This window comes from Cavia porcellus, unplaced genomic scaffold, assembly GCF_034190915.1.
Source record: "Cavia porcellus strain 051 isolate PalLab524CR breed Dunkin Hartley unplaced genomic scaffold, mCavPor4.1 scaffold_18, whole genome shotgun sequence".
NCBI classification, from domain to species: Eukaryota; Metazoa; Chordata; class Mammalia; order Rodentia; family Caviidae; genus Cavia; species Cavia porcellus.
Genome location: NW_026947501.1, coordinates 43,520,550 through 43,538,320, shown reverse-complemented (window position 1 = coordinate 43,538,320; position 17,771 = coordinate 43,520,550). Strand labels below are relative to the sequence as shown.

The following is a 17,771-nucleotide window of genomic DNA, read 5'->3' as shown; positions in this document are numbered from 1 at the left end:
AAGCAGCAGTTCCCTCTAATCATGGAAGGAATCATTGTCCTAAAGGAGGAGCACATTCTCTGCAAGCAAACCTGTGCCATTCAGGTATGAACAGGGGCCCTAGAAGACACTGAGCCTGTGCTGAGAGGGGCCAGCCCTGAAGCTGGAACAAATCCCTCTACCTCTGCTGATTTGCATATTCCAAGAGCCCAGCAGGCTACTTGAGGACTTCTTCATAGGCTGCTGGTGTCAATATGTGCAGCTTCAGCCCCAGTCAGTACACAGCGGGGACATGATGGTCCCCACTCACTTTCTGGGGGTCTTGCTGCTCTGGATCCCAGGTAAGGAAGGACAGACAGCACCAGGAATTTTCTCAGTGGTGTGTTCAGCATAGACTAACTTTTCAGGAAGGTCTGGCTTTATCATGGACAATCATGTTGGTCTTTGTTGTTTCCCATCTCAGGTACCAGATGTGACATCCAGTTGACTCAGCCAGCATCGATATCTGCATCTGTGGGAGACACAGTCACCATCAGTTGTAGGTCAGTCAAGGCATTAACGATTACTTAAGCTGGTATCAGCAGAAACCAGGACAAGCTCCTAAATTCCTGAGCTATTGGGCAAAACGTTTGCAATCTGGAGTCCCATCAAGGTTCAGTGGCAGTGCGTCTGGGACAGATTTGACTCTCACCATTAGTAGCCTGTGGCCTGAAGATCTTGCAACTTATTATTGTCAGCAGTATAAAAGTACTCCTCCCACAATGACACAAGTCATGACCAAAACCTCCCAGGGAAGCAGAAGTATGAGGCTGGGCTGCCCTCGCTGCTCCTCTTCCTGTCTTCAGTTGCACACCAGGTTCTTCAGATGCATCAAAGCTTTGAAGCTCACTGTAAGGATTTAGCAGAAGCATCCAAGGAAGCTGCTCTCTACTCTAACATTCTTTTGTGTTTCTCAACCCTGATTCATTGAACCAATGATTACACTGGAGCAATGCGGATTACGGCATTCTTTTGTATTCACATGGCAACCGAGAAGCACTTCAATAGGTTAAAAGCACTGGTTTTTAAAGATTTTCCTCAATTGTAAAAGTTTATATTCATAGCAAATTTAAAGTGCAAAGGTGTCTCATATAGTGCTGCCCGTATATGTACATTATAATATTCATTTCATTCATAGCTATTTCATTAATCATTGTTTTGTAACAGACGGTTTACTGGATATGCCATCATTTCTAGTCAGAAGCCTTTTGTACATTTATACATTATTTATGTTAACTTTTTATTTTCCTTTACTGTCAGAGATAGAAGTACAAAAATTGTGAAAGGAGCACAGACCTTTGACTTACATTTAGTTAGCTCCAGTAGATGAGATTGTACTTGCATATCCTGTCATAACTATTAGTTGACATTCTATTAGTTGGAGAATATGATGTAAAGCAAATCACCCAAAAACACTGAAGCATATAGCAAAGTGTAATTACTTGTCAAATCTTGGAACAGGATGAATCAGTTTATTTGAGTCATCAAGACATTCGACACCTTCACCAAAGTGGCAGCCCCAAGAATTTCTGTAAAGTTTTCATTGCACCCTCTGCACAGCAAGTGTTTTCATTAGACAGTCAAGAGAATCACAATTTTTCCTGCTCAGTACATCTACTTGACCTGCTGCCATCAATATCATGTGGAATGAGCAGAAGTTCCATGGCAAGTTTATGTGATGTATTTTGTTCAACCTGCTTTGATGGAAGGAGCAGGAGAGTTAACATAGCCTAAGATCAAGCTAAGGACCTGAGGAACTTTTCATTCCAGATGACTGGGAACTGCACCAGAGGACAGGGACAGATTGTGTCTCCACTCTGCTGCTGATCCCTGCCTCCGATCCTGCAAGGGGCGAGCTCTTCAGAAACTCAGGTGTGCTCAGCAGTGATCAGCAGGGGAAGACAGAAAACATTGAGAACAGAGACCTATAAATTCTGTTTAAATCTATACAATGTCCATATGATCTGCATTTACCTTTCCTCTTACATTGGAAGTACATTTGCTTTTGGGATCTTATAAGAGACTTTTCTGGGATGCAGGCTGAGCAAAATAGATATGGCAAAGTCAAGATGATGTCTTTATCATGGCTGTTATGTTTCTAATATTGTAGATTCCATGTGAGGCTACTTGGTTGATGCTCAGAGTGACAGTATTACTTAAATCTATAACTTCCTTCCTTCCTTCCTTCCTTCCTTCCTTCCTTCCTTCCTTCCTTCCTTCCTTCCTCCTTCTTCATAAAAGCTCTATAAAAATATATCCTCTTTTCTTTTAGACTACAGTTGTAGTGACTTTCATATGCACATGGTCATGTTCTGCTGATGCATGGTTTCAGCCTCCAGAAGCGAGACTGTGCTGACTCAGTCTTCAGCAGTGCTGTCTATGATGCAATGGAAGACAGCCACTATCACCCGCTGGCCAGTCAGAACATTGCCTCCAATTCACATTGGTACCAGCAAACACCAAATCAGGCTTCAAAGCTCCTCATTAAGTTAGCCCTCTAGTCCATGTCAGGGATTCATATGAGGTTCAGTGGCAATAGATCTGGCACAGATTTGACCCTTACCATCATCAGCCTGTGACCTGATGATGTCACAAGTTATTACTGTCACCAGGAATGGAGAGTTCTTCACACTACACCACAAACCAGAACAAACACTATTTCAGCCTGGATGAGCAGGGAGATTGGGTGCTACCATGGTCTTCTGATTTTTGCAGGTGCAAATTGGTCACGGACTTCACAAACACCATGATCAGCCCAGCAGAACTGAAATTTCAGATCCGTTGTTTCACGTATTAGTTGCAACTTCATTTACAGGAATTTTTCTAAATAAAAGAAAAGCTGTTGAGGATAGATCCCTTTGTAACCATCTAAGGATTTCCTACTTTGTCCTTTACAAGTTGGTCAAATTTTGAAGTCTTCCTCGGGGGCCTCGAATCAGTCAGTAAGATTCAATAGTCTTAAAGGTAGAATACTGTGAAATTACCAAGCAATTGCCAGGAGTTGAGGGGAAATAAAAGACCCCTGGACAAATACCCCTCAACCTTGAAACATTTCCAAACTTGGCAACCAGCAAGGGTATTCTAGGTTCCCCACTCTTTCCCAAAACTAACTTTTTGTCATTTCTTGTAGTCACATACCTGGACTTTAAATACCCTGTGATCATTATCTTTTCTGAATTCCAGGAGAATTATTAGCTGTTTGTCTCTAATAGTTGCATGATTTATTTATTAAGAAGACGAATCATGTAAATTTCTATAGATACTTGTCTGGTAGTGGGCAGAATAAGATCAAGTTCCTGTATTCCGGATTGGGAGAGGTGGTTAATTGTAGAAATTAGGGCCCCAATCCAAAAGGTTGCTGCTACAAAGCTTTCATTAAATGGCAAAGAAACCCTACAATACACAAAGCCGGAGTCCTTATCCTAGAGACTAAATGAATGAATGTTTGAATGTTGAAGTAAAAATTTCCTGTTAAAGGAGGGAGCTCTGTGTCCAGCTCTCGAAGATTACATGGCTGGATCCTCAAGGGGCGATGGGTCATGTCTCCCCCATCTGCCAGTTCCTCAGGATTTCCTGCTTTACTTCGTGATGTGAAGTGCACCTGGCTATGATGCCCCTTCCAGGAGTATTCTTAGAGTATGAACTTGGTGAGCAATGAGACAGGAGGGGTGAGAGAAGCAGGTACACAGCTCTGAATGTGGGTGGCCATAAGTCAAACTGGAATGAAGAATCCTTGTGCATTCAGAGACGGAGGGAACAGAACTTTTAAATCCCAGCTCTATTCAAAGATGCAAAGGTGTTATGATCCAACAATAGAACATGGTTCACTCTAGTCATGGGAGAACAGCTGGATTCTGCTCTGTGGTCCAAAGGAGAAACACATTCTCAGGGAAATTGGTGCCATCTTGGCCTGGAAGTAACCCCAGAAAATCATGGACCACTGATGAGAAGACACAGCCTTGCAGCTGTGTGCAACCCTGCTCAGCCCCTGCTGATTTGCATGCACACAGAGCACAGCACATGCTCAAAAGTATTTCTTCCCAAGGTTCTCATACCCTGTGCAAGAGTCAGTCCTGGTCCAGACACAGCATGGACATGAGGATCTCCACTCAGCTCCTGGGCCTCCTGCTGCTCTGGCTTCATGGTGAGAAAAAACTTATTTTGTAATTTAGTCTAGTTAGAGTTCCCTGGTCACAGTTGCCTGGTTCTACAGGGAGGTGTTGTTTTACCATGGTTGTGTTGATACTTGTTTCTGATTTCAGGTGTCAGATGTGACATCCAGATGACTCAGACTCCGTCTTCCTTGCCTGCATCTGTGGGAGACCCAGTCACCATAAAGTGTAAGGCCAGTCAAGGTATAAGCAATGTTTTAAACTGGTACCAACAGAAACCAGGGAAAGCTCCTCAACTGCTGATCCATGATGCAACCAATTTGGGATTTGGGGTTCCTTCGAGGTTCAGTGGCAGTGGATTTGGGACAGATTTCACTCTTGCCATCAGTAGCCTACAGCCTGAAGATGTTGCTACCTATTACTGTCAACATAGTTATGGTACCCCTCCCACAGTGATACAATCCATGACAAAAACAGCCAGGGAAGCAGAAGTGTGAGGTTGGGCTGCCCCAGCTCAGCTCCACTGCAGCTGTACTCAACTGTTGAGAGCATTTCTCTGAACAAGCCAGGCTTGAATGCTCCTTTGAAGCTTTAGAAGAAGGACAAGACTGTGCTCTACACCCTTATTCCCTTTCCTTTTTATTAGCTACTAAAGCACAGATAGTCCAGCTCCTGTCCTAATTAAGTGAAGGCCACAGATGAGTATCTCTGAGCAGTGTGGGTTATGGCATAGTTTTGGATTCAGACAGCAACCTAGAAGCCCTTCTGTGTTCTAACCAAGGATTTTAAAAGACTGCCTTCAATTTGTAGTGTGGATTTGTTCATTGAAAAGTTTAAAATACAGAGGTGGCCCTGATTAGCCAGTACACATGGCTCTGCAGTCTATCATCAACAACCAAGGACCATTTTGTTACAAACCATTAAGGTCCATAAGTTTGCAAAGTCTGTAGTTCACATGAAGGTTCACTATTGCTGCTATACATTTCACAAGGGGAAACAAATGTGCAATAACACACACGCAGCGTTTGCTACTGTGCAATTTTGTTTCACTGCCATAAAAATTCTCTGCCCTAAAAATTATCCCTGTTCATTCTCCTCCAATTCCTGCCAGTCATTTGTGTTTTACCATCCCATTGTGTATACTTTTCCAAAATGACAAAATCTTGCCTTTATAACTTAGAAGTTTTTGAAAGACAATCTCAGAATATGCTGTACTAAGAAATACAATAATTAAAAATATTGAGTAACACCTCTTTGTAGTTACAAGGTTCTCTTTATCCCTTCTGTGTCCTCTGTTCAAGACCTGGAGGCCTTGCTGGTGCTCTGCTTCTTCTACGAAGTCCCTTCCTGTCACAAGCTCTCAGCGGGATGTGGTTACTGTCTCTGGACAAAGATCAACCTGAATCAGGGACAGCAGTGAGCTGCAGACCTGGAGCTGTGGCCCTCTGAGTCCTGGTGCTCTGGGTCCAGGTGAGACAGCAGGGTTTGGAGAGGCCTCCATGACAGGGCCTATAGCACCCAGGAGTCTGAGGCTGAGACCGTGTTCACTGTGCCCCATGTGCACTGTCCACTTGATCAGCCAGTATCACTCTTCCTGGAAAGACTCTGTTGTTGGGATATCATTCACTGAGGGGTTCACCTGTGTCTTGTTCTGGCCTTTAAACTCCCGTGAGAGCATTGCGGGCTCTAGGCCCCAGCTTCCCTTTAAGTGTCTCTTAAGAGAATTGTTCTCCACCACTTTCCTTGCAGCAGCAGAATCCAGGCAAGTTTCCAAAGACTCAGCAACGTGCTGTGTATGTCTTGGCTTGAATCTGTCTATAATTGTGATTCAAACACAGGATAAATGCTCCAAGTACTTTATAGATAAAACTTAGTTAAAATTAGAAGCATAATTCCACAATTATACTAGACATAGATCCAGGGCTGAATAGAAATACGTTGCTCGTGGCTAGACTATTGATCAATAGGGGTGGATACACTTAAATCATTTTAGAAAATTATTTTGATATTCACTGTTCACATTTCCTTTGTCACTCATATTGCTGTAGACAGAGACATAACTTCCCTAACCTGCATCCCGTAAGCCTGATGACATCGTTGTTTCCTTGGCTCTGTAGTTTTTGCTTCATTTTCCCCTTGTACTGAATTAATTTTTATTTCACGACCAGCCCTGCCAAAATAAATCTCAGGACCCAATCCTTTTCTATAAGAGTGCTATGGTTTTCTAACTCCATTCTTTCTTTGAATATAACTGAGGATCATGTGGGGTGAGGATTATCTGATGGCCTTTATTCAAATCCATAATTGGGCAGTTGGCTGACTGGGACCTGGAGAAAGTGAGGAGGAAAAGAGGAAGCAGAAGGGAGGAAAATAACATTATGCCAGTTGTGAGTGTTCTTGGATTGAGGAGGAAGGAGGAGATTACCTTTTTCACCTTAGCAGTATTAGCTACTGTGTCAAATGTAAATTTGAGAGGTTTTTCCTGAGCTGTAACACAGTGAAACAGTGTATTTGTGTTTATTACCTTAGGGAATAATCTGAGAATACCTAATAAATATGGAAATATTGCACAGTTAGTTCATTTTGTTCACAGTCTTTTAGGGGAACTATATGTTACCTCAGGTATGAAGCTGTACTTGAAGGAATAAAACACGTGAGACTTAAAAATTTAAGAAAAAATTAAAAAATACCTGTCACTATAGATAGTTGAATGTAATTATAAATAAACCAAATTATACAGGTGTTAATTGCTAATTATCCAAAGGATAAAAACTCATGATATAAAAATTCTAGGAAGTAAAGTTACACCTGAATAAAATTAAGGGTTTTTTTTTTTCTATCTTGAAATTAACCTTCAGTGTGTGGAGCAAAGTGTTTGCTATTCTGAATGGCTGTTTTCTTGTGAGCTCTCAGAAGAGGACGTGATAATACATGTGTCTGAAGAAATCTAGCGAGTCACGTCTCTTTAGTACTCTAAATGTATTATAAAAGTAGTTTACAATGCCATCCCTTAGAGATGGGTGGGAAGAGGTTACCTGATAGCATATCTCTGTTCAACCCATAATCCCAGCATTGTCTGAATTACAGGTTAATGGTGATTATAAAGAAGATACAGGAGAAGAGAGGGAAATAGGATTCTAACAAAGAGTTTTCCTGCAGTGAGGAAATGAGGAAGTGTGAGTTTACTTTCTCTTCTCTGCATTAACTACTCTATTAAATACTGATTTCAGCAATTAACTCAGGAGGTGTTTCCTGATCTATGACTCAGAAATTTTCTTCCTTACACCAATGTATTTATAATCATGCTTATTACTTTAGAGGTCCTCAGAATAACTAGTAAATATTAAACAAATGTTCTTCTAGTTTATATAGTGTTTGAAGGTAAATATTCTTTACCTCAGTGACAAAGATCTAACTAAATGCAACAAAGTAAATAGTAACTGGCTATGTAATACTGTAAATACTTGTAGCATTACACATAAAAGTATAATTGCCACTGAAACATAAAATATCCTGGTGAACAAACTAAATGATATCAATCTATGTATCTGATTAAACAAACTATATAGCCTTAATGAACCAACATTTAAAAATGTCAAAAATAAGGGACAAACCAGAATACAATATCACCATATTTATTTTGAACACAAATGTCTGTATCAATGTATTTGCTATTCTGAAAATTTTCTATTGTGACCTTTATATATTATCACCTCTTATTTAGTTTGGACTACATAGATGCTCTTAGAAGATTTCTGGAATGAGTGAATATTCATGATATTGGGAACACCACCTGCAGTAGCAGAGTCATCAATGTACCTGTAATGAAGCTCAAATAAATCTAGAACTGCTGTGTCCATATTATATTCCTAGCATTTAAGTTCATTGTTTTCAATGAAAAGTGAGAGCAATGGTTTCCTGAGAGATGTTACACTGTGTGATACATGAATCTGGAGATGCTGCAGGCCCTTAAAGGAAGTAAGTTTTGGTGGAAGCAGAAATATGCCTGGGCTCCAGTGCTAGCTGTGATCCCTTCCTCATGCCCCGTGTAGAGACTGGGAAGAGAGAGCTGGAGAGTGGCTTGCAGGAACATAGTACTGGGACCTTCTCACATCTCAGCTGCCACAGTTGCAGCCAGTCACCAACCACTGAGAGTGTGAGCTAGGGAGCTGCTGGGTTCCCAGAGGCTGCTCTGGCAGAGGTTCTGGGACAGGAAGGATGGGCTGGCCTTACCGATCTATAGTGTAATTCTTCACAAACATTTCCTGCAGGGTCTTCAGGGGCTCATGGGCATTGCCAAAACTAAATCTTTGTCCGATCATGAGGGTTACATATGTCATATTCACAGTCTTATTACCATTATCACTTTAGATCTCTAGGTGAACTGTTAGTCTTTTGTCCTCAGTAGTAGGATGATTTATTAAGAGGAATCATTTGAATTTTCTATATTATCTTATCTCATACGTAATAGAATACAATCAGCTTCAGGAATACAGTTGAAAAGATTCAGTCACAGCCTGAGAGTATCAAAATGTACAGGTTGCTGTGTTAGAGATCTTCCAGTAGATGGCGAACAACCGCACATTAAACAAAGAGTGATGCTTTCCTGTGAGGGAGTCACTAAGGCAGGGAGCTCTCTGCTCAGCTCTCTAACCTCACATGGCTGGGGCCTCTGTGCACAATGGGCTGTGTCTTCCCCATGTGCCGGTTCCTTACTATTTCGTGTTTCAATATGTGACTGGTATTCACCTGATTATGGTGATTTACCCAGGAGGCCTCGTGGTCAGCAATGAAACAGGATGGGTGACACAGCTAGGGCCACAACTCTGAAAGTGGCCAGCCAGGAGTGAAACAAGAGTGAAGTGGCCTGGTGTACTCTGAGGTAGAGGTAACAGAGGCTGTAGATCTCGACTGCAGTCAGAGATGCAGGGGAGTAGCACTGGAGTAGTCCCTAAGAGGAGGGCAAGGTGTGTGGGGAGAGGGGTTGTGACTGCAGACCTGTTTCCCTGCTGTTCTCCAGAAGCCTTGGGTCAGAAATATTCTGATCCCCAGAGATCTGTTTACCACTTTAACTATGGCCTGATGCTCACATTGTTTCTTAGATGATTCTAACTTATCCTGCAATGAACATCTAACGCAAGAATCTGGCTGGGTGTTAGAACTGCGTTTGGTTGAAGACAAGCAGAAACATGCTTCTGTGTGTGCTATGGAAGCCTGGGCCTGGACAGCAGCATTGGTCAGGTCCTTCCCTGGCCTCTTAGTCATCGTGTGATGGTGAATAGACGAACCCAGAGAATTTCACAGAGTTCACAGATTCTGCTCTGTTCTTTTCTTGCCTCCTCATTTTTTACCCTGTTTGAAACAGCCCATGTGTTTCTCTTCATTCTTCTTTCTCAAAGGGATCATAACATAGAACCCCAGTCCTCAAGCAAGGCGTGTTCTGTAACGTGAGAGCAGCAGTGTACTCTATACATGGGAGAGCAACCTGATTCTGTCCTGTGGCCCAAGGGAGAAACAGTGCTCTGTAGGCACATCTGTGCTGCCCTGTTGTGGACAGGGCCCCAGGGGACACTGAGCCTGTGCTGAGATGAGCCAACCCACAGCTGGGCCAAACCCCTTCCAGCCCTGCTAATTTGCATATCCCAAGATCCCAGCCAGCTACATGTGGACTTATTCACAGGCTTCTGGCCTCATCCTGTGCAGTTTCAGTCCCAGTCAGGACATAGCATGGACATGAGGGTCCCCACTCACCTTCTGGGCCTCTTGGTGCTCTGGATATCAGGTAAGAAAGGGCAGCACCAGGAATTTACTTAGTTCTGAAAGTTCAGAGTTGCCTGGTATTGTGGTGTGGGTCTGATTTATCTTGAATACCTATGTTGCTATTTGTTAAGTTTCCCATTTCAGGTGCCAGATGTGACATCCAGTTGACACAGCCTGCATCTGCATCTGCATCTGTGGGAGACACAGTCAAGATCAGTTGCCGGGCCAGTCAGAGGGTTAGCAGTTCCTTAAACTGGTATCAGCAGAAACCAGGGCAAGTTCCTAAACTCCTGATCTATTGGGCAATCAGCTTGGCATCTGGGGTCCCATCGAGGTTCAGTGGCAGTGGTTATGGGACAGATTTCACTCTCACCATCAGCAGCCTGCAGCCTGAAGACTTTGCAACTTACTACTGTCTACAGAGTTACAGTTCCCCACCCACAGTGATACAAGCCATGACATAAACCTCCCAGGGAAGCAGAAGTGTGGGGCAGGGCTGCTGCAGTTGTTCCTCTTTGTGTCTCCAGCTGCAGACCAAGTTCTCAAATGCATCTGGGCTTTGAAGGTCCCTGGAAGGATTTGGTAGAAGTATCCAAGGAAGCTCCTCCCTCCACTAACTTCCTTTTCTGTTTCTCACCCCTGATTTAATGAAAGACCCTGATTTAATGAAGTAATGTGGAGTATGCCATCATTTTCAATTCACTTGGCAACAGTGAAGCTCTTCTTTGAGTTCCAAGCAATAATTTTTAAAATCTTTTATCACTGTTATACATTTATTAATTAATTTTATTTTTTATTTTAAAGAGACTAAAACCAAAGTACAACAAAAATAATTTTAAGCAGAACAATACAGTTAAATCCATATTGCACTACAAAACAAGGTAATAGCAATCAACAGAGGCTAACATGTATATGTATCTATATATCTATATCTCTATCTATCTATCTATCTATCTATCTATCTATTGTTATGTTCAAAGTAACTTTCCATAGCATCAGATGTAATGAAGGAAATAAAACAAAATGGAATAAAATCAAACAAAATAATACAGAATAAACAGTACATAACAATGAAACAAGATTTTAGGATATTAATAATGGCTGCAGATATTCCTCTTCAAGTCCTCCATTTAGAGACCTGTATTCACAACGAAGGTTAAAGTGCAGAGGTGTATTGTATGCCTCTGTCCCTACATCTGCAAAATAGATTATCACTGTAAATTCAACTCTGTCGCAACTCATCATGATAAGTTCAAACTCAAATTTCCCAGTCCACATTAATTTTGACTATTGACATTAAATATTTCAGCACAAGACACAGATGTAATGCCACATTTCCAAAATGTGTTATGACGCAGTGTTGTCATAATACCACTGTCTTGTACCTATGCACCTTCTTTTTCCTCCATTTTCTGTAAGGGAACCATGTCTCCCCATGTCTATAGCATTCCCTTTCCTAGAAAGATAAAATCCTGGTGTTTACATTATGGAAGATTTTCAAAAACCAATGTCAAAATATACTGCTATGTAACACAGAAATAAAAATAATGAATTATACATTTTGCTACTACCAAGACTCCCTTTATCGCATCTGTGATTATCACGAATATCCTGGCATAGCAAGTGTGTTAGATCCTGTACTGTGCAATACTGTGGTGCTTTCATAGTACTGAGTGTGTCTCAGAGGTCACCACATGGATACTGATTGTTTGGACTGATGTTAAGAGTCTACTGTAATTTTAAAATAAGCAGAGGGAGTTCTAAACTCTTTTTTATTTAAGTTATTTTATTGATATAATGTTGTTATAAATCTGGTGCTCATACAACCTATTGCATTTACAGGTGGACCCTGAGACTCTCACTGTTCATTTTACATCATTCAGAGCCTTTCACTGTTTCACTGAACCCAGCTCAGTGTCTTTTTCCACAAGTCAGGGAGCTCCCACTTGCTCGTGTTGATCTTTTTCTTAGAAATGAAGAAAAAAAGAAGTGGCTTCATTTTTTTCCAAAGACAAGTATCTCCTGTTCTTATTTCCACATCTTCATATGTGACTTTTAGGTTGTGGCACTGAATACCTTCCATCAAAACAGCCTTTCATCCCCAGGGGAAAAATAGACTTCATTCTTAGGTAGACATTAGGGTGTGGCCTGGTTATCATAGGGCCACTAGAATGTTTTCTAGTTTTCCAATCAAGATGGCAACAGCAGAGAAGGTTGCAGCCATTGTAGGGACACAGTCTTCAAGTAACATACTGCTATGGATTAAGAATTGGTGGTCAACTTCATGCCAGCTTGATTACATCAGCATGGCGCTGAGCACAGATGTTCCACCTGAGAAAATTTGCCAGCATAGAGCCGTGGAGAAGGAGAAGCTATTGGGTTGAGGTGTTGATGCATTGTGGGTTCGCCTATGAGTTTCTTTTTGAGCCATTGGTTCTCCTGTAGAAGGTCTGGTCTTCACATTGAGCATTGCTTCTTGGCTCTGGGGAGGAAGATGTGTGCCCCTTGGTCTCCAGGATGAACTAACTGGTCATGCTGGCTTTCCAGCACGTACTCGACTGTGCTTGTTGTCCGAGGAGCCTGAGGCCTCTCTGTTGCTGGGGATGGTTGTGGTACTTTTTAGGACAGACACGGTCTTTGTTGTAAGTGTAACTTCTTAGCTCCATCATAGAACCCTCAACCCACCAGCACAGCTGGTATAGATTTCCTGGCTTCCATCGCTGACCTTTGGGCCTTCCCAGCACAGATCTGTAAAAGAGACTGTCATGAGACCTTGTGGGCTTTAGAGAGAGAGAGAGACCTCCAGTGGGAGTCATGGGAGGCATTGTCATGAGCTCTGGGTCTTCATCTGGACTCATGTGGGACATGGCTGTGGGATTCAGGCCCTTGGCTAAATTATTCTATGTCTTTAGTGTTGTGGATAGATTTCCTGCATTTTCTTTTGTTAACTCTGGGTGACCATTATAAAAAATAATATTATAAACTCCATATCTTGATTCTAATAGTTCTATGAACAACCCCTGACTATAACACATACCGATTTTTTTTCCCAGAAAAACCTCACATTTAGCAGTAGCGAGCATTCTCTCTGTAACACATTCCCTCCTTCTTGAACCCATTGGCAAGATGTTTTCAGGTATTATTACTCTCTAATGTTTTCTTTACTAATTTTTGCCTTTTCGATAGGCTGTATTAATTAAGATTAGCTCTCAGGCTTCTAAAACATTCCAAGCATAGGGAATGGTAATTAATAAATGCTCTCATGACCTCTACCTCATCTAGTTACTATTGGGTATAAACTAACCAAAATTTTTAAAAAGTTACTAGTATGAGCATCTGATATGCATATCAATTCCTGCTGGAAATTATTACCTTATGACTTCCTAGGATAATAACTTGGCAGAGTCTTATAAACCTGTTTTCATAGTGTCACATCCAACAGTTGAAATTTCAAACACTTGAATAACATACTTGGAAACACCTGTTCTCTCACATTTTGCCTAAAACCATCCAAACTAGACACATTCATAATAGCCTGACACGAAACTTACCTCAGTCTCCATAAAGCAATACGTTATGACATCTCCATCCATTACATAGTACTCAGAAAAGAAGAGGATCCCATTATTTGTACATGAAGAGCATGACTTGAACTAACAAGCAACTGTGTTGTGTAAAAGTAGGAAAGGAGTAGGGAATAGAAGATAGATGATATATTTGTGTATGAAATTCCAGAAAAGGACAAATCTAATATGTAGTGACAACAGATAGACTTGAGTTTAAAAAGTCCATGGGGTGAGGAGGAAATTGGTCAAAAAGAACAGCAGGAAAATGTGCTGCATATTTAGAATAATTTGTTATTCCAGTGGAATTTTCTCAATTTCATTTTGATGGGGATTTCACCGAATCTGTAATCTACTTTGGATGGTTTGAACATTTTAGCAGCATTAATTCCTCCAACCCAGGAACATGGAACAGAATGCATTTATTTGTGATTCTGTGATTTCTTTCACCACTTTCTCTCCTGTAATTGTGTGAATGTGGGTTTGTGTCTTCTTGAGTTTACCTTCTATTACAGCCTACAGTTACACTCTTGCTCTTTATCCTGAATCTCCCCTACTCACACCCGTTGACCATGTGTTCTATTAATTCATATTTTTATTCTGATGCCATGTGATTCAATATTTTCCCAATATGTACTTAATTTCATTTTCCTTTCCAATTGCTCCTCACCATGTATTGAAAAACACGCACATAAACCTATACTTTACTATGTTTGGAGAAATGACTACCTGTGGGTGTTTTCTCTGGACTCTTCTTTTTTACTTGTTCAGTTTATTTTTGTTCCTCTGCTGCACACATTGGTTCACTGAAATTCCTTGATGATCTTCACCCTTGATGGCAAAGCTGGGAATCAGACTGAGGCGCTTATGCATACCAGGCAAATTCTCTACTGTTGAGCTATATCTCCACTTCCTATACAATCTTAGAATAGAATTTTAAGCATATTCTATTTCTGTTCCTTAAAAATTTTGTGGCTGTTGTAGGAACTTTGTGATTTTTTTAAGTATTATAGAAACTATCCACTCATTAAGTACATCACTGGTAGATTGATTGGATTTCATTACATGAAATATATTTTTTGTGTATATATACCTTTTGAAAAAATGAAGCTTTAGTTATATCAACTTTTTGATAAGAGGAACATAGAAAAATTCTCTATTTACCTAAATGTTTTTTTTTAAATTTATAAGACACAATGACTGTATTGACAATGAATCCAGAGATTTTATGAAGTTATTATTTTGGTTAATTTTGTGCAGAATTTAGCAATGTATGCAAAACATTTTGTGGAAAGTATGTGGAAAGGACAATAACCTTTTTGGCTTTTAACTTGTGCATTTTATTAGTTTGTCTTATTAGATTTTGAAGGAGCTTCAGCATATTTTTTTAAAAAAATTAGACATCCTTTTTCATTTATTCTGAAGGATAAAGCACTCACTATTTTATTGGTGAAAATAGTGTTTCTAGACACTTTATTAGGAGGGTAAACCCAGTTTTCCAAAGCTGTTAAGGTTAAAGTGTCGGGGCTCAGGTTGACTGAAGCATTGCAATAGAACGAGGTGTAGGATCACCCAGGGAATTGTACTTTGCCTGCAAAGAAAGTTCCCTTTCTGATTTCAGTGCAATGGTATCAGGTTTTGAAGAAAGAGATACTCAGTGCTATTCGTCTGTGAATTTGGGGGCCTCTGGGCACAAAAGGTCATGTCCTCCCCATCTACTGGTTCCTAGTATTTCCCATTTTCCTCTGTGATTAGTAATGCTCCTGACTATCATCCTCCTCACAGGAGGATTCGTAGAGTCTGAACTGGGGGTCAGCAATGAGGAAGGGTGGATGAGAGAGCAAGATGCACAGCTCTGACTGTTGCAGCCGTGAGTGAAACAGGGATGAAGTGACCTAGGGAATGAGAGACAGAGGGACAGAATTTACAGACCCCATCTCTATTCAGAGATGCGAGGTGCAGTGTGAACCATAAAGAGAACGGTAGTTCACTGTACTTATGTACTCAGATTCTGCCCTGTGGCTCAAGAGAGAAACACCTTCTCTGAAGGAAATCTGAGCAGAGGAGGCCATTGAATCCCAGAGAGCCATAGGCCAGTGCTGAATGAGCCAGACCTGCAGTTGTGCCCAGCCACGCCTAACTCTGCTGATTTGCATGTGCCCAGAGCATAGCCCTGCTTGAGGATTTCTTAAAGTTTGTCACACTAGATGTAAGTGTCCAAGTCAGGACACAGCATGGACATGAGGGACTATGCTCAGCTTCTGGGGCTTCTGCTGCTCTGGCTCCAAGGTAAGAAAAAATTGATCTTAGAATTTAGTTTATTTAGAATTCCCTGGTCAGAGAGGTCTGTGTCTGCAGGGAGGTCCTGTTTTACTAAGATCATGTTGATATTTGTTATGCTTCTAATCTCAGGTGCCAGATGTGACATCCAGATGACTCAGATTCCGACTTCCTTGCCTATTTCTGTGGAAGACACAGTCACCATCACTTGCAAGGCCAATGAAGACATTGGCTACCTTTTGTACTGGTTCCAACAGAAACCAGGGAAAGTTCCTAAATGGCTGATCTATGCAGCAAACAGTTTGAAATCCGGGGTTCCATTGAGGTTCAGTGGCACTAAATCAGGGGTAGATTACACTCTCACTATCAACAGCCTGGAGCCTGAAGATGTTGTGAATTATTACTGTCTACAAGGTTATGATACTCCTCCCGTGGTGATGCAAGCCATAATAAAACCACCAGGGAAAGCAGAAGTGTGAGGCTGGGCTGCCACCCCAGGTGTCAGCCCTGCTGTGTCCAACAGCTGAGAGTACTTGTCTGACCCAGTCAGGCTTGCAAGTTCCCTGGGAGGCTTTAGAAGAATGGCACAGAATTCTCTGTACTCTAACTCTCTTTTCTATTCCTATTCCTCAGCTCTAGCAGAATAGACATCACAGTGCCTGTCCTGGTGTAGTGAAGGACACAGATGAGTCCCTCTGAGCAATGTTGGTTATGGCATCACTTTTTATTCAGACAGCAGCAGAGAAGCCCTTGTATGCATTCTGAGAAACAGTTTGTAAAGACTTGCTTCAAAGTTTAGAGTGCATTAAGGCCATTGAAAAATTTAAAATGCAGTGGTAATCCTCACAACTATGCCCAGGTGGGTATGCAGTCTGTCATTCACATACAATTACAATTTGTTGCAAATACCAAGATCCATAAATATGCAAAGCCTGTAGTTTACTTGAAAGTTCACATTTTGTTTTTGCCGTTTTGTTATAAACTTTTTACTTTAAAACAGAAAAAAGGGATACAGAATTTCAAAAAAAATTGTAGGAAATTAACACTAATAAATAAATTGCATATTGTTATTTTAGAAGCAATTGTTCAGGTTACAAGATCTAGGCACAGAAAAGATGAATAATCAAACAATGAAAGCACAAACTGTTCTTTGGATGAAGTAACAGAGATGAATACTGTAGCTGCCTATGTTGTACAGATACACACACAGATACATACATATGTACACCTATATACATAGAATCTTTTTCTTTCTTCTTTCTGTCCTTCACTTTTGATGCTGCACATTTCATCAGGATAAACAAGTGTGTAATAACACTCTCGCAGCATTTTGGCCTGATGCAATGTTATTTCACTGCTCTAAAAAGCCTCTGCTCTTAAAAATTTCCCCATTCATTCTCTTTCACCCCATTTCCTGTAAGTCATTTGTGTTTTACCATTTCTATAGTTTTTCCTTATCCAGAATGACAAAATCTTGCTTTTACACTATGGAAGATTATTGAATGGAAACCTCAAAATACACTGTATTAGGAAACACAATAATTAAAAATATTAAATAACACATCTGGCTACTTACAAGATTTCCTTTTCAGAGTCTATGTTTATTGGAATATATTGGCTTAGTGATAATTTTGGAATGGAAGTTGTCAATGTATTGATTTTGTCTCCAAAGTCACCAGAAATATATAGATTTGCTTGGACTAAGAATCTAAATAATTCTTGAAATATGGGAAGGAGTTTTCATAATCTTTTACCCTACTTTCATCTGGATTTTCAGGTGGAAATTTAGATCTAGCACTGTTTTTGTTTGTATCACTTAGAATCATTCACTATTTCACTGAACCTAACCTGGGCTCTTTCTCTATTGCTCTGGAGAGTGCCCAGCAGGCTGCCTTTGGTCTTGCGCATTGTCAAGAAAAGAGCCTGTTTCCTTTCATGCTGAAATATACCTCCTCTACTTATTGTCACATCTTGCCATTTCATTTTCGCACCTGTGGAACTTAAATACCTCCCATAAAAACAATGACTTAGCTTAGTG

General features: G+C 40.8%; 1 pseudogene and 3 gene segments (V, D, J or C); all 4 read left to right on the top strand.

Annotated features, from left to right (window-relative positions):
• Positions 1-271: 271 nt before the first annotated feature.
• LOC134471507 (immunoglobulin kappa variable 1-27-like) lies at positions 272-786 on the top strand (annotated as a pseudogene).
• A 3,304-nt stretch (positions 787-4,090) lies between these two features.
• Positions 4,091-4,627, top strand: LOC100735274 (immunoglobulin kappa variable 1-39-like). The segment is given in 2 exon segments: positions 4,091-4,162; positions 4,281-4,627. Coding segments are annotated over 2 exon segments (402 nt in total).
• Positions 4,628-9,825: 5,198 nt separating this feature from the next.
• Positions 9,826-10,354, top strand: LOC100735548 (immunoglobulin kappa variable 1-39-like). The segment is given in 2 exon segments: positions 9,826-9,912; positions 10,035-10,354. Coding segments are annotated over 2 exon segments (375 nt in total).
• A 5,333-nt stretch (positions 10,355-15,687) lies between these two features.
• Positions 15,688-16,212, top strand: LOC100735827 (immunoglobulin kappa variable 1-39-like). The segment is given in 2 exon segments: positions 15,688-15,742; positions 15,866-16,212. Coding segments are annotated over 2 exon segments (402 nt in total).
• The last annotated feature ends 1,559 nt before the right edge of the window (positions 16,213-17,771 follow it).